This window comes from Suillus discolor, assembly GCF_016758755.1.
Source record: "Suillus discolor strain FC423 chromosome Unknown F5147scaffold_29, whole genome shotgun sequence".
Lineage (NCBI taxonomy): Eukaryota > Fungi > Basidiomycota > Agaricomycetes > Boletales > Suillaceae > Suillus > Suillus discolor.
Window position 1 is genome coordinate 343,086 of NW_024541276.1, and position 13,508 is coordinate 356,593.

The window sequence follows — 13,508 nt, forward strand, 5'->3', positions numbered from 1 at the left end:
CGAATCCTACATGTACTTGATGCCTGAACGGAAATAGGTCCCCGACTTCCTTCAGCCTTTGTTTTGAAGAAGCGTACCTGTCCTGATTCTGTCAATCTCCTTCTGTTGTACTTCTGTCGTTCACGCGCCGAGTTGGGTGTTATGTCATTGGATGGCACTTTCTTCATGTGTGCTCGGTGTGAACCACCTCAGGCAGCACTTCTCGGGACTATCAGAGGTCTCTCAGACGGTATTATTATGTTAGGATTATATGGTCTAAGAGACCCAACCTCGCGGATGTTCTAAATATAGCATGCCTTCCTTCCTCCTGCAGCGCCTCCCTTGACCCTCGTCTGGCCATCTGTATGATGCACCGTATCTCTGTGATGCTCACTGTATTCCTCGCCGACCTTGCCAGCATACCGTCCTACCTCATCGAGCAGCCTTGAGCCTCTGGATAGGATTCATGGCTCACCCGCCAAATGCAGAGGCTGAGCTGCCTAGAATCTTCTATTTCCACCCGCTAAGTCCTTTCCCCTCTACTATCAACTATTAACTGAAACTCCTAGTTCAAGTTCTGCGTTTGCTTCAAGAGACCGGAAATCTCGAAGTCTGGTGGACTTCCATCCATCCATTGGTTCATTGGTTCATCTATCCATCGACCATTGGTCAGCGCCTGGTCTCCCACCCGAAATGCTACTCCTGGCTCAATCATTGAAGCTCTTAGTATGTTCCGTGCTGAAGTTTATCGACGACTCGGAGGCTGACCGCCATCCTGGTATCAAAGAGGCTGGGACGTCTTCTGAGGACGATACCAAGAAGTCGAACGAGTCTGCTGTTCCATCTGTGCCCAAGATCCCATTGTTGCAAGTGGAACTGGAGCGTGCGGGGAATAGTACGTTCAGTTTACTGTTTCTCCTCTCGCGTGTGATGTCGTGCAAGTAAGTATCATCGCACTTGATTATCTACGGCAGACTACGCTAATCTTTGAACTCACACATCAGGCGTATTGACATGTTCAACTCGGAATCGGGGCCTCGGATTGCGCACACCACCAAGAAGCTGCCGATTGGTTTACCGCCATTCTTAACTCCCATAGTTTCGTCGAACCTGGTTCGAGCGCGAACCGGACCTCCCGAACGTGTTCGGTGACGTTCGGTCCAGGGTTCGACCAAATGGCTGAAGTGAACCTATGGTTCGGTTTGGCGTTCGGAAAATTTCCCCAAGAACCGGACTGAACCGGACTTCGGAAGCACTAGTCATACTGATCAACAGCACATTGTTAACGTATACAAGAGTGTCAAGTAGACATGTAATGAGAGGAAAGTAGAAGTCAAGGACTTGGTGCGCATTGGCGTACCGTGTTAGTATCTCGAAGCTACATATACGTAAAAGTCGTGTAATATACATACAAATATTACAATAGATTGGAACTTGTTTTTTAAAAAGTGTGATATGTATGTCATCCAGAATAATGGGGCCTCGGGTTGCCAGAAAAACAACGCCGGTGGTCATGACCCCATGAAGTCCATAGTAATGAAATTAAGAAACGAGTGTAAGAGTTTCAAGCAAAGGAATGAGCAGGTGAATGTGAGTTCCTCACATAGGCCTATGTGGTGAGAAGCTCGACTTCCGTTTGAGAAAAGTGCAGCACTTCAGCGGCAGATGGGCGATTTTCTGGGACGGACCAGCATTTTTCCATGAATGACCAGTGATGGTCTGTGATATGAGCATCATGCGATCGTGAAGGTTTGTTTCCGTCCAATATTTGGACGGAAACCTTGGATCCTTTTCTGAACTCATAATAAGGTACGCGGCTAGTAAGGATCTGCAAGATTTTCAAGCGAAGCATCTCATATCATAAGCGCAACGGACCTGGTAGATGATAGTGCCAACAGAGTAAACATCGCTCTTGGTCGTGGGAACGACCACGTTTTGACTGTCAAAGCGTTCTGGCGCTGCCCATCTCACAGATGGGGGAATATGCTGCCCTCGGTGTGCTGGAGTAACGTCGTAATCTGCAAGATATGCAACACCCATGACATTGATCAAGACGTTGTTCTAAATGCATTGCAATAAGATACAGAATCACAGTGACAAATAAAGGTGGCTCACTCCATGTAGATTGCCATGAATGATGTTCTTGTAGTGTACTACATTGATTTTTCAGAAACCCGAGTCGGGATGTATGTCAGAAGTGGAATTTTGTAGTGCTCACGGTAAGAGAGTCCAGCGGCTACTTGCTTGATCTACTTTACCAAATTAGACATATTCAAGCAGAAAGAGTGGATAAGACTTGCCAGGTTGAACCTTCCCAGAACACTTAGACTGTCAGAGTTTTTTTCGAGGTGTGAGGTCAATGTCCCGCCCGGCATCCAATCATACACAATTGACGGAAGCGGTCCAAATCCATCAGTGAATCCTATAGGAATAAGAATATTGTCGTGTTGCAACGTCACCCAGACATTAGCTCTGATTAATATCTCCTAGAAAATATCAACGTGAATAATCTATGAATCACCTTGAGACATTAATTACAAACCTGGACTTCCGTGTTTCCGAAAATTTCTATCCTCAATGACTTCACAGCAACCTGTTTTTCATAAGTATACACTAGATGGCGTTTGATTGTCCAGCACGAACCAGTTTAGAGGTCGTAGCGGTAGAATATACAGCCTGATATACATTTGCCGATGGAGTTTTGCCAATTAATCTTAATTTTCGAGTTTTCGAAGTGAGGTTGCGCCTGGGATGCGAAGCATTTCTCGTATTAAGCGATCTATGATAGGATCAAGAAGACGGTAGCTAAGGCTTACGAATGGTGCTTCTTCTGAGTCTTCAAGTTGGTCTTAGAACTTGCGAACAAGCTTTGCCAAACACCTAAAAGAACATGGAGTAGTGTCATCTGTCGCAGGAGGCCTATGTGGAGTGCTCCAGACCCCGAAGGATTTGGTAACAAACGTGATCGTCCGCAGAGAGGTGGCGGCTCATCCAGATCTTAAAGATAACTGTATTTGTTATGTAATGTTTGGCTATCGATGTACTTACTAAATTAGTTCGATCAGATAATTTTTACCCCTTCGGTTCCCAGTTCGGAACTGTTATGGAAGATTAACTTTTTACACTGCCCAACGTGGGGCCCCGCTGCAAGATCACAGCGATTTTGTCTTCTGCCCCGCGGAGTATAGAGTTTAGTGTCAGCCATATCAGAGAATTCAACTCGGCAAGGCACTCGAATTCAGTTTCATCTTCCACTGTCCTGGTTGGTACAAATGACTGATTTTGATAGCACAGTATCTACGCATGAACATCTTTCTAGTGGAGTTAATCTCTCTCTTTTTGCACTCTTTTCGTTAGTGGGCAATACGCCAGAAATCAAAGTGGGGCATACCAACATGGGCGGCTAGCAGAACAGGTCTATCAAACCATAAAAACTGAGAAAGCCGCCATACCAGGTATAGTTCCCTTCAAGATTCGTAATCCAGTGAACACGAGGTGCGTAACATCTATTTAAACTACCTTACGCAAATTATAGAACCACTGGCAGGGCTGGTGTGTATCTTGACGCTGGACCTTTCTACCCCCGCCTCATCAAATCCCACCCTCGCAATGTCCAGGCAGTCGATCAGCGATCTTGTCGACCTCACAGAGCGTATCACACGCACCAGTTCTTTTCGTTCAGCTGGAGGAGGGTTTGGTGACATCTGGCGCTGCACGCTACAAACTGGTGCAACACATGACGTGGTACGATTGCTCGCATTGACGACCAGCATACATCTTATGTTTCCAGGTTGCAGTCAAAGCAATCAGGTTCCAATCTGGAGAGGTCGATGCATCACAGGAAAAGGTATTTGCAACATTACGCTGCCGACTTATTTACTTACTGCATCAAAGGATCTGCGACGTGAACTTGGAACGTGGAAGAGACTTGTCCATACGAACATTTTGCCGCTAATAGGCATAACAAGAGGTTTTAGCCCCACTATATCTATGGTCTCACCTTGGTGCGAAAATGGCTCGCTGGCAGCTTATCTCCAGAAATACGAAAGTATCATCACTCTATCTCATCGCCTCCGCCTAGTGAGCTTTTCTACTTGATAACACACCCACCTATTATACCAATAGTTTGATATTTAGCTTCAAGATGTTGCATCGGGTCTCCATTATCGTGTGTATTCAATGTATCAAGTGTCTATGTCTTGCTCATATGTGTATTCATGTTTGATGTAGTGCATGATATCCCGGTGGTTCACGGTGACTTAACCCCAGTAAGACAGGTTATCTTGGAGAGATTTATCAATATCTCACTACCTCACTCACAGAACAATGTACTTCTGAATGACGACAAAACGGCTGTCCTCACAGACTTTGGCTTATCGTCCATGCTTGGGGATATCACGGGTTTTTCATATCTTGAACGGTCTTGTGCCCAACCAGGAGCAATTCGTTACAGCGCCCCAGAGCTTCTGATTTTTAAGGAGTCCGATGCATCTATCACACCAGACATCCGAAGTGATGTCTACTCATTTGGCTGTCTTGCGCTTAAAGTATGACTTAAATGTGTGCGTAACTATTCGAAATGCTGATAGCAACATTTTGTCATCATAGGTCCTTTCTGGAAATGAACCCTGGGCTGATGTCAAACATTGGAGAACCATCGTCACCAAAGTCGAAAATGGACATACACAACAGAGGCCCACCCGCAGTCCGATTTCAGAATCACACTGGCGACTAATACAACAATGTTTCTCACAACCTAATGCTCGACCATCCGCACGTGCCATTCTGAAGTTTCTTAGAAAAGAATTACAGTTGGAAGGTATTCATCAGAGTCTGCCTTCGACAGTTAGCTAATGTGATTCTGGAGATCAAAATCAAAAAGTTCTGATTGTGAATCGATCGACCGAATGCTCCAATCGAAATGAAGCTACAACATCTCTCAAGTACAAAGTATGTACCATTCTCTCTGTCGAGGCTCCTATGGAAATACTTACTCCTGGTTATTCAGGCTACCACCAACACATTTCATTTGACACATACTTCTGGGACAAGTCACATGATTGATGCAAATGAACAAATAGCGTCCACGTTGCTCAGTTCTATACCTGATATTTCTGACAAAGGGAAAGGTCCTGCACGCAAGTTTAGTTTGAATTTGTTCCGCCGTAAAAGCGTGCAGTTGGTAAGGATTGTACTATATTCCGCAATAAAAAGCATGAATAAAAGTTTTGAAACAGATTCAAACACGAGGCCCGAACATCGAGGCCCGTTCGCTGATGATAGTGCAAGACTTTGCCGTACCTTCGGGGGGGCTTGGCAATACTTTTCAGTGTGTCTTGCGGAACAAGACTTTCAAAAAGGAAAAGGTCAAGAATATTTATATTTATATCCTTGGTAGCATTGATAATTGCTCAGGTCGCTGTCAAGTCCATCAAGGTACAAGATGACAATGAGGAGAACATTAGGGAGGCTCAAAAAGTCAGCCTCAGCAATGCCGAAAAACATTTCAATGCTAATCCCTAGACATACTAGATCATCCTGAAAGAAGTGCAAGGCTGGATGTCTCTCCTCCATGAAAATCTATTACCTATCTACGGTACTACTACTGGCTTCGGTTCTAGCCTTCCATGTTTGGTTTTGCCTTGGATGGAGAACGGGTCGTTGACCAGCTACCTGAGCGTCAAGAATCGAAACCTCCCAATCGCTACGAAATTTTTGCTTGTGCGTTTCTCAGCTTGTCAAATAAATTTTCTGCTCATTCCTCAACCCGGATCCAGCTATCTCATGTCACTGCTGGGCTTCAATTTCGTAAGTACGAAGCTATTCCGCCAATTAAGTATGCCTCATCGGTTTCATCAACAGTTCACAGCAACTCCATAATACATGGCAATCTCAGTAGTGTCAGTATATTCCAAGTCATTCCGGTGGAGCCTGCTGACAGCAGAAGTAGAATAATGTCCTCATTGATGATCGCCACAATGTCCGTCTCGCAGACTATGGACTGTCTTCAGTCGTATCCATGTGCGGCGAACTCTTTCAGTCCTATCATTGCGGTGCTTTGCGCTGGACGGCCCCGGAACTGATCGACGACGATGACCAGGAGCTCCGTAACGCGTCCGATATCTATTCTTTCGGATGCATCATGCTTCATGTATGCTAAGTTGATGTATTACTCTTACTTCACCACTTCAGCTGATGCCTTTTAGGTGCTCTCCGAAAAGTTACCATACTGGTGGCTGGACGATGTCCTGCGCGTACTTTCTGCGCGACACAATGGCGTGAATCCAGTTCGTTGCGGGTCGGAGATGCATGAGGAACATGTGAAATTCGTCCAGCATTGCCTGTCGGTTTCTCCTACGGACCGTCCAACAATGGATAAGATCGATGGTTTCATTGCAAGATCTACGCGGTCCATTGTGAAGTAGAGCTGCATCCCACTCAAGTTGATCAGATGTCAACAAGGGTAACATCTAATACATATAAATACCATATATAAGCACGAACAGTTCGGTTTGGACCTAAGGTACATACAATAAGTTACAACAGATACCCACTTGCGCGCGAGACTGACGGATTTGCCACTCATGGGACCCACGAGTGTATGAACTTGTCACCATCCAATAGATTAAAAATTCGATAGACAGATTAATGATCCACGCTCTATCCAAGTGGCAAGGAGTCACGAGCGGTCCAAATCCTGAGGTCGTCCCAAAGTACATTCTTATGATGCAATGTTGCCCGCGCGCGCACTTCGCCATATATAGATCCTCTGAAACATTATTAGCATGAATAGAGTGAGCTGTGGCCGTGTACCTTGCGCAATGCCCATAATTATCCAGAACCCAAAATCGGCTCTCAAACATGCAAAATGCTAAGAGACTTCACACACCGCCGATGGTTTGGAGTCTGGCCTGCTATTTGAGTTGTAGTCCTCGAGCTTGACACACATAGAATTAAGCCAGAAGTCAATACATCAGAAAAATGCGCATATTCTCATAAAACCCCTTGATTGAACTGCAAGGAGTAAGAAAAGTTCAAGGGACAGGCAATCTAATGGTGCCTGGCAGACACAGAGACAGGTACTGCAAGTGGTAGACATAATAGTTAGTACTCTACTTCAAGATGCGATCAACATACACAAAGAGTTGAGAAATACCATAAGAAAAGGTTGCCATCAAGAAGATGACCTCTGAGACATGACCTCCTCCAGCTTGTACCTGCCGAAGTAGTATGGAATTTGATATACCCATCGAAAAACGCGACGTGGGCGTCATATGCCTCGGGGCGCGGTCCCAGGAATTTGAGGATACTGTGATGTGCTTGCACAGTTTTCTCGATGAGTTCCCCGAGAGCAGCTTGTTTTGTAAGTCCACGCGAGGCTGTCATGAGCCACAGGTAGTTTGCGGAGTCGCATTCCATCTCCTCTTTATAGTATGACAATATATCACTGAATCATGGCAGGTTAGAAAGGTTAACAAAAAATCATCGATTTAGTACTCACTTTGTGTGGTTTATGACTATGGCCACATCCATTATGCATTGAACGTATTCCCGAAGCGGGAGTGTAGAAGGGAAGATGCAGTATGCGTATGCATACTCCACACCTGATAGCATCCTAGTATAGTCAGGGTATGAGGGAGCCTGCGGCGAGATCTATCCACACAAAGGGTTAACAATGGAAACTGCCTTTATTAAAGAAATATCATACCACCATATCTTTGGTCTCGTTGTCAAGTAAAATGGAAGACACGAAGTCGAGCGCGGACGTCACAATCAAATTTGACGCCGGTGCAGAATAATGGCAAGCGACCTCTCGTCAGATTCCATCAAATGCATTCATAACCGGATGCTCCTGCGGCTGGCAATTCGCGAACCGTTCGTTAAAACGGTACAAATGCACTAAATCATCTCCTCTGATTATCGTGTCGTCAAGGGTGATGCATAGGGTGGTGAAGAGGCAGATCTACATCTTAGTTGGACGGTCCGGGAGGTGGCCATAAGCATTGGACATTATGGCCACAGCAGGGGGCATGTATGGGAGGATGGCGTCCATCGGATAACCTCGTTTGATCGCCTCCTGAGAGCACTCGGAGTACCAAGCTTCATCAAGCGGGATATTCTTATATTGCAAGCCGCAACGCTGAAGAAATTCGGCAATAGACTGGCGGATGCTTGCTAGAAACTATATTCGACATTAAGATCAGAACATGGAAAGGTAGTACTAAAACACATACTTCGCTATCGGGGGTCGATGTGGACAGGTTGTTCATTATCATTGTGAAAACTTGTAGAGAGATTGAAGAGAGAAGAGAGAATGGCTCCAATGGGTTGCACGTACCCTGTACTTACACTCTGACGGATGTCGATTTATTGACGAATGAGAGTCTTGTATGCTATATGTATCTCGCCTGACGATGTTGCTGCCGAATTTGTGGCTCTTGAAGAGTTGAAGAAAACTGAAAAAGTTGAGAACATCAACGAAGTTGAGGAAGTGGTGGAGGGAAATGCTTTTGATTTCGACGAGTTGGATCGGGTCATACAAGGAATAATTTGAACTGAACGCCGCGGATCTTGTCGGGTTCTAACCATAGCGACTGGGCAAAGTGACTCCGACACTAGTACTTATTGGATATAATTTTAAACACCATATATAAGCACGACCCCGCTCGGGTGTCAATATTTCAATGGTGTCCGATTTGAATTTGAACGTTAACCCGTGCGCATCGAACGTGTTTCAAATAATGCCACGATAGGCTATTACAAATAGTCCAGTGTTATCGGCAGCCTGAAGAAACTGACTATGGCATGAAGACGACCCAGGCGCCACGTCTATGGCTACCACCTGCCAGTGCACCTTCCATGGCTGAGAGCAAATATTATACATTGCTTTGCCTGACGGTGAGTTAACCGTCGTCGTTTTACCTAGTTGGAGCTGATACAGGTTCCGTCGGGGATTGCACCTACTGACGCACCTGAACAAACACCAGACTACTTACTGTGCCACTTGTAATTCTTCCCCATCGACTGGATTTCAAAATAAATTGCACATGTGCTATACAGCGCAACCTTGGTCGAAAGGGGATTCTACATTGTCGATTCGCCGAAGTCCAACTGCTCACCAATCTCGACTGTATTCCACGTACCGAGTTTTATTTTTATTCTTACCGCTCGAGTTGGACTGCGAACCGCAAACAACTCCCCACGAGACTAGCCTGCGCAACTACTTCCAATGACCGCCAAGGCCTGCCCTCTCGCACAGCTCTGGAACTCAGAGCTGATCTTTTTGCTCGTCAACTATATACTGCATTGTCCTGTGTGTGCTTATTTTTAGGAGCAAATGAGGACAAAGATAGTGCAAATATTATTATATAGGGTATAAATGTCCGCTTTTTTTAGTGGAACGACATGATTGTACCAATAAAACCCAACGACCGAAGGCCACCCCTTGCAATCTGACATAACACATGTTCTGGTCAATGCAATATCCATTAGAGAGCACCAGCAGCATAACCTGAGTCCCACGCCCGAGATCTTGCTCGCTCTCTATCCCGCCACTGACTCTCGAAGTAAATAAAAGTGACAACAATATCATCCAAGATGTGTACTGCTTCCGGTGATATGAGAAGCGCAGCAGACTTCTTTTGTCTGAACAGAGACTGTGTAACCGTGGTTACAAAAGTGGCGATGCATGCCTGTGAGTGAGCGACCTCTAATGGCACGAGCTGTCCATATGGAATTGATCAGTAACCAGCTGATGCTTACATGCCGTACAACAACATAGATACTAGTACTCACTTGCGCGCGAGACTGACGGATTTGCCACTCATACCACTCGTTGTGAATCCCCTGAAACTTTTCCGGACTGGTTGGAAATCGATCAGCGCTGAACATTTAGTTTCGCTAGGTAAGTTTCTTACGATGTATATAGTCCCGTCTTTATCATCTCGATTGTCCTAGACCCCACCACCACTGTGGGCCGGTCATTAGGGTTGGCTGGCCACTCAATGATGCCCACGTGGATAGATTCTCCAACGACATTTTTCCAAACCGTTGTGGTAGCTTTACTTCCACCCTGAAGGAAGGGTCGATTACGTGTCACTGTGTCAGAGGTGTAGTGTATGGCACGCTCTGGGCAAAAGAAAGTGGTCTGAAGTGGATCATTTTTTGCCAAGGATAGGCGAAGGGTCATATCGCTAGGGAATGTGAACACTCGTGATTGGCCCCAGTTTTACGTCCTGTTACTCCTGTAGTATACTAGTCTAGGGCCCTCCTGACTTGGAGAACGTGGACTCGGAGTGACTCACCGCCCACGACTTCAATTTCGGGACTTCGAAGACCGAGGCACGAACTAGAGCATAGAGCGACGCACAGCGCCAATACAATGACTCGGTGCATATAAGCAGGCCCCAATGAGCAAAAATACCCACCCCCCGCGGTGCCGCCATGTACATAACATAACACGACAGGCACCATCTGATAGACTGACTCCGAGTCAGACACGCAGTCGCGACTCTAGTACCAATGTACATCTATTATTATGTAATATGAACTACAGCATTCGCTGAGATTGAAATTGTATTATTACTTAGATGCACTCGCGGACTCGTATAAATCAAAAATCTATGTAAATACCCAATGCAACAAAGACCTTTGTTCTTGAACCAAGATTCTCACAATGGCGATCAACCCAGAGTCAAAGAAACAACCTGTATCTTTCCACAAAAAGTCTGGTCCTAAGGACTTGCCTCCAACTTTCCCTCCGTTTCCAGCAGCACCGCACGGTGTCACCATAATTCCTTTCAAAGATTTTACGCCGTATGGCTACAAGCGCCTTAGAACAGAGACTGGAGAAGAAATCGAAGTTGACGCTCTTGGTGGCTTGCCTACCGTGAAGGTTCTCTCCGATGAAGAGGTCATCCAGAGAAATAAAGACAGAAGACGACGCAGAAATGCAGGACAGAGCGCGGACGCTACAGGAAGAATTGTACCTTGGTGGGAGGAATGGGAGGAGGGTGAAAGTTCACGTACCACGAGCGAGCCAATAGAACTGTACTTGTCTTCTCTTCTTGTTCACATGCGAAATAACTAATCTCTGTCATCCAGGCAGAACAGCCTCATCGATCGGGTTCACCAAGCTGCGGATGATTTCCGGATTGGTCGTACTTGGCCACCGATATCTTCTGGAGTCAGATCATTATGGGATCATGTACAGACTTTCTCGTGTCGTTTGAGTGTTCTGATTTATTTCTGCAGTTTCGTTTGTACATTGGCCTTCTGTCTAGCTTGCCGATCTACCGCAAAGTCAAGAGGTCTAAGGGAAATACAGACATGACTTGTGAAGGGGGTGGTGACGCCTCGGATAACGATGATGTCCCAAAAGCAAAACAAATAAACCTCGATATTATACAAGATCCACTGGAACAGGTCGCCCATCCAGGCAAACAGCTAGAGCCAAAGGAAGGGGAGGGAGATATCATGGCTCGTTTACTTGAAACTTTCCTTGAAGACATGGAGAAGTCCATCAAGGTCTTCATGTCTTCATACATGCGAGATAAAGGTTTAATCTGGCGAGTTTGTCTACTTCCTTACTTGTTGTTCTGGTATTCATAGGTCACGCAGGTCGGAACGCAACCTTTTCATTGCACCCACAGTACTCCACTTTTTCCTCCGTTTCATGCAGCGGAACCGAGTTTTCGCTGGTTTCGAGACTCACACCGAAAACTTAAACCGTGCGGTAGTTGTTGCCGAGCTCGCTATTAGGGAGCTTCCTTTGACAGCTAGGGTTGCACGAGTTTTGCCGGGCATGTTCGATGCTGCGTGCAAGGAGTGCTGGGGATACAGAGGAAGCCTCAGCATGTACATCTCCACCACTCTTGACTCCGAGGATGGATGTGCTGATACTGATACGCCTGCTTCGTCGGCAGTTGGCACATTTGAGGAGGCGCTCAAAGCTGATCACACTGAAATCGTATCCTCAGATGTTGTCCTTGACTCGTTGATGGCGAAGGAGGTTTTGGATGACACCTTCGGGCCTGGTGATGGCACGAACATTTCCCCTCCTCCAGCGAATGACCCTTGGGCTGCAGCCATTACTACAGGGCAGAACACTACGGTATCGTGGACTGATGTCAAAGTTGATTCACTGCTTACCTTCCTCGGCCCAACTCGATTGCCCTTGACGCATACAGCTGGTGTCGTCGAGTTCTCCACGCGCAAAGTCAAAGAAATAATGTTGCCAGAAGCTATCAACTCAGTTCCAGATACTCCCTCTACAGCGATTGAGCAAGAGTTAGGAAGTCGCTTCGCTCGTGTCGTGTTGGAACCTTGGATTCGCACCCCAACAGATGAACTTCTTGATATCACGAGCCCTATTATCACTTCTTCCAGTCGCGGGGCCGTCATCGAGGACCCGTTCGCGGACAACATTGATGTGTCTGATGCCCACTCCCCTTCTGATGCATACAATCCGTGTCGTGACAACTTGACTATACTCATCGATCCAGCGTCCGTAGATTGCTTCCATGTCGGCCTTGGCTTGTGTGGTACATGGGTGCAAATGGCTCGCTGTGAAGATGTGGAGAGTTCCACCAGTCCTATTGACCAAGGTACTCCATACGTCAGCAAGCATCCTCGCGATTGCTTCTGGTATCTAGAGGACGTTGTATCTATCTTCCCCAGATTTTACATGGAGTCAGAGGTGCAGATTGACCTTGACCAGACAACCGACAATGATGACCTCTAGGTCACAATTCTGCAGCGTTTTGGTATCCTGGTGTATAGGAAGAAATTACTATTGTATGTTTTATCGCCATGGACATCTCGCATTTGATATACTTTATTTTATCTTGCCGAACTAGTTTGATACGTTGGTAGCCGGACTTTCATACATACAAGAATTATCGAAGTTCGCGCCATACAGTATGTATATCCAGCCTCATCGCTTCAACAAGAATAACTGTAGTGATAGTATGAATAGAAGACAAACTTGATACCAAGTACTGTACTTACAGGTTACCAGCGCGATCGAGGGAGTTCTGGTGCACTTGCCGAGTGTGGATAGTCGTCGTCTAGTGTATTGCGAGTGAGATGCATGGCAGCGCTCGAGTCGACAGTCATAAAGCGTTCAAATTCGGCGCTTGCAAGTGGCGGGATGGGCTATCACTAGTTCATTTCCTAGCATGACGAGCAGATCTTCAGAATCATCATCATGGTTGTGCGTGTCCATGACTCCACCAGTCTCCCCAATTGTGAACCAAGCCGCAATCTAGCCAACGGCATTAGAAGTGTATGTTTTCGAAACTCGCTAGCAGCAAGAGTTAGAAAATGGCTTTGGATGGAGCCTTGCAGTCATATGTGGTGGGGTGGGGAACCCCCAGTACTCTCCGGAAGACCTATTGTACACACCGAGGCGAGTTGAGCCAATGGATCACAGTGATTACGGAGTTGACAGCAAGAGCTCGTCATATACAAAAGTGGGTTGGGTTGGGTTACTTTGAGCGTGACCCTCCTTGCTCGTTGTAATCAGTAAG

At 46.2% G+C, this 13,508-nt stretch overlaps 7 protein-coding genes across 7 annotated transcripts; 3 read left to right on the plus strand and 4 right to left on the minus strand.

The window, feature by feature from the left end:
* Positions 1-672: 672 nt before the first annotated feature.
* Positions 673-1,131, plus strand: F5147DRAFT_653101 (uncharacterized protein; the record flags this gene model as incomplete). The annotated part of the gene is made up of 2 exons (XM_041433747.1): positions 673-920; positions 984-1,131. The coding sequence occupies 2 exons, from the start codon at positions 673-675 to the stop codon at positions 1,129-1,131; spliced, it is 396 nt and encodes a 131-aa protein (XP_041292609.1).
* A 125-nt stretch (positions 1,132-1,256) lies between these two features.
* Positions 1,257-2,966, minus strand: F5147DRAFT_180152 (kinase-like domain-containing protein). The gene is made up of 8 exons (XM_041428423.1): positions 2,796-2,966; positions 2,623-2,725; positions 2,522-2,572; positions 2,280-2,465; positions 2,198-2,228; positions 2,095-2,132; positions 1,855-2,040; positions 1,257-1,807 (listed from the first exon to the last, which is right to left on the minus strand). The coding sequence occupies exons 1-8, from the start codon at positions 2,882-2,884 to the stop codon at positions 1,589-1,591; spliced, it is 903 nt and encodes a 300-aa protein (XP_041292610.1). The 5' UTR covers positions 2,885-2,966; the 3' UTR covers positions 1,257-1,588.
* Positions 2,967-3,398: 432 nt separating this feature from the next.
* F5147DRAFT_180192 (kinase-like domain-containing protein) lies at positions 3,399-6,451 on the plus strand. Its single transcript, XM_041428424.1, has 17 exons — positions 3,399-3,474; positions 3,527-3,723; positions 3,770-3,826; positions 3,874-4,059; positions 4,117-4,147; positions 4,210-4,247; positions 4,302-4,526; positions 4,588-4,798; positions 4,847-4,929; positions 4,988-5,161; positions 5,217-5,345; positions 5,395-5,457; positions 5,512-5,700; positions 5,757-5,787; positions 5,842-5,879; positions 5,930-6,130; positions 6,186-6,451. The coding sequence occupies exons 2-17, from the start codon at positions 3,589-3,591 to the stop codon at positions 6,402-6,404; spliced, it is 2,010 nt and encodes a 669-aa protein (XP_041292611.1). The 5' UTR covers positions 3,399-3,474; positions 3,527-3,588; the 3' UTR covers positions 6,405-6,451.
* A 406-nt stretch (positions 6,452-6,857) lies between these two features.
* On the minus strand, positions 6,858-7,594 carry F5147DRAFT_761141 (uncharacterized protein; the record flags this gene model as incomplete). Its single annotated transcript, XM_041440511.1, has 3 exons — positions 6,858-7,196; positions 7,226-7,426; positions 7,481-7,594. Coding segments are annotated over 3 exons (358 nt in total), but the record flags the coding sequence as incomplete, so codon positions are not given.
* Positions 7,595-7,708: 114 nt separating this feature from the next.
* F5147DRAFT_696252 (uncharacterized protein) lies at positions 7,709-8,454 on the minus strand. Its single transcript, XM_041437425.1, has 3 exons — positions 8,318-8,454; positions 8,214-8,263; positions 7,709-8,161 (listed from the first exon to the last, which is right to left on the minus strand). The coding sequence occupies exons 2-3, from the start codon at positions 8,253-8,255 to the stop codon at positions 7,943-7,945; spliced, it is 261 nt and encodes an 86-aa protein (XP_041292613.1). The 5' UTR covers positions 8,256-8,263; positions 8,318-8,454; the 3' UTR covers positions 7,709-7,942.
* Positions 8,455-9,329: 875 nt separating this feature from the next.
* Positions 9,330-10,481, minus strand: F5147DRAFT_696255 (uncharacterized protein). The gene is made up of 3 exons (XM_041437426.1): positions 9,897-10,481; positions 9,775-9,841; positions 9,330-9,701 (listed from the first exon to the last, which is right to left on the minus strand). Exons 1-3 carry the CDS (start codon positions 10,166-10,168, stop codon positions 9,468-9,470), a joined length of 573 nt encoding a protein of 190 aa, XP_041292614.1. The 5' UTR covers positions 10,169-10,481; the 3' UTR covers positions 9,330-9,467.
* A 124-nt stretch (positions 10,482-10,605) lies between these two features.
* F5147DRAFT_696260 (uncharacterized protein) lies at positions 10,606-12,974 on the plus strand. Its single transcript, XM_041437427.1, has 4 exons — positions 10,606-11,028; positions 11,083-11,185; positions 11,233-11,546; positions 11,599-12,974. The coding sequence occupies exons 1-4, from the start codon at positions 10,655-10,657 to the stop codon at positions 12,719-12,721; spliced, it is 1,914 nt and encodes a 637-aa protein (XP_041292615.1). The 5' UTR covers positions 10,606-10,654; the 3' UTR covers positions 12,722-12,974.
* Positions 12,975-13,508: the final 534 nt, after the last annotated feature.

Coding starts and splice junctions, on each gene's coding strand:
- F5147DRAFT_696260 (XM_041437427.1), top strand. CDS start 10,655: ATGGCGATCAACCCAGAGTCAAAGAAACAACCTGTATCTTTCCACAAA. Junction 11,186..11,232: donor TCAGATCATTATGGGATCAT/GTACAGACTTTC, acceptor TTATTTCTGCAG/TTTCGTTTGTACATTGGCCT. Junction 11,547..11,598: donor CGAGATAAAGGTTTAATCTG/GCGAGTTTGTCT, acceptor TAGGTCACGCAG/GTCGGAACGCAACCTTTTCA.
- F5147DRAFT_696255 (XM_041437426.1), bottom strand. CDS start 10,168: ATGACCCTTCGCCTATCCTTGGCAAAAAATGATCCACTTCAGACCACT. Junction 9,842..9,896: donor AAGACGGGACTATATACATC/GTAAGAAACTTA, acceptor ATTTCCAACCAG/TCCGGAAAAGTTTCAGGGGA. Junction 9,702..9,774: donor TCCGTCAGTCTCGCGCGCAA/GTGAGTACTAGT, acceptor CCATATGGACAG/CTCGTGCCATTAGAGGTCGC.
- F5147DRAFT_696252 (XM_041437425.1), bottom strand. CDS start 8,255: ATGATAATGAACAACCTGTCCACATCGACCCCCGATAGCGAA. Junction 8,162..8,213: donor CATCGACCCCCGATAGCGAA/GTATGTGTTTTA, acceptor TGTCGAATATAG/TTTCTAGCAAGCATCCGCCA.
- F5147DRAFT_180192 (XM_041428424.1), top strand. CDS start 3,589: ATGTCCAGGCAGTCGATCAGCGATCTTGTCGACCTCACAGAGCGTATC. Junction 4,148..4,209: donor TGCATCGGGTCTCCATTATC/GTGTGTATTCAA, acceptor TGTTTGATGTAG/TGCATGATATCCCGGTGGTT. Junction 5,788..5,841: donor CACTGCTGGGCTTCAATTTC/GTAAGTACGAAG, acceptor TTTCATCAACAG/TTCACAGCAACTCCATAATA.
- F5147DRAFT_180152 (XM_041428423.1), bottom strand. CDS start 2,884: ATGACACTACTCCATGTTCTTTTAGGTGTTTGGCAAAGCTTGTTCGCA. Junction 2,726..2,795: donor ACTCAGAAGAAGCACCATTC/GTAAGCCTTAGC, acceptor TTCGCATCCCAG/GCGCAACCTCACTTCGAAAA. Junction 2,133..2,197: donor AGCCGCTGGACTCTCTTACC/GTGAGCACTACA, acceptor AAATCAATGTAG/TACACTACAAGAACATCATT.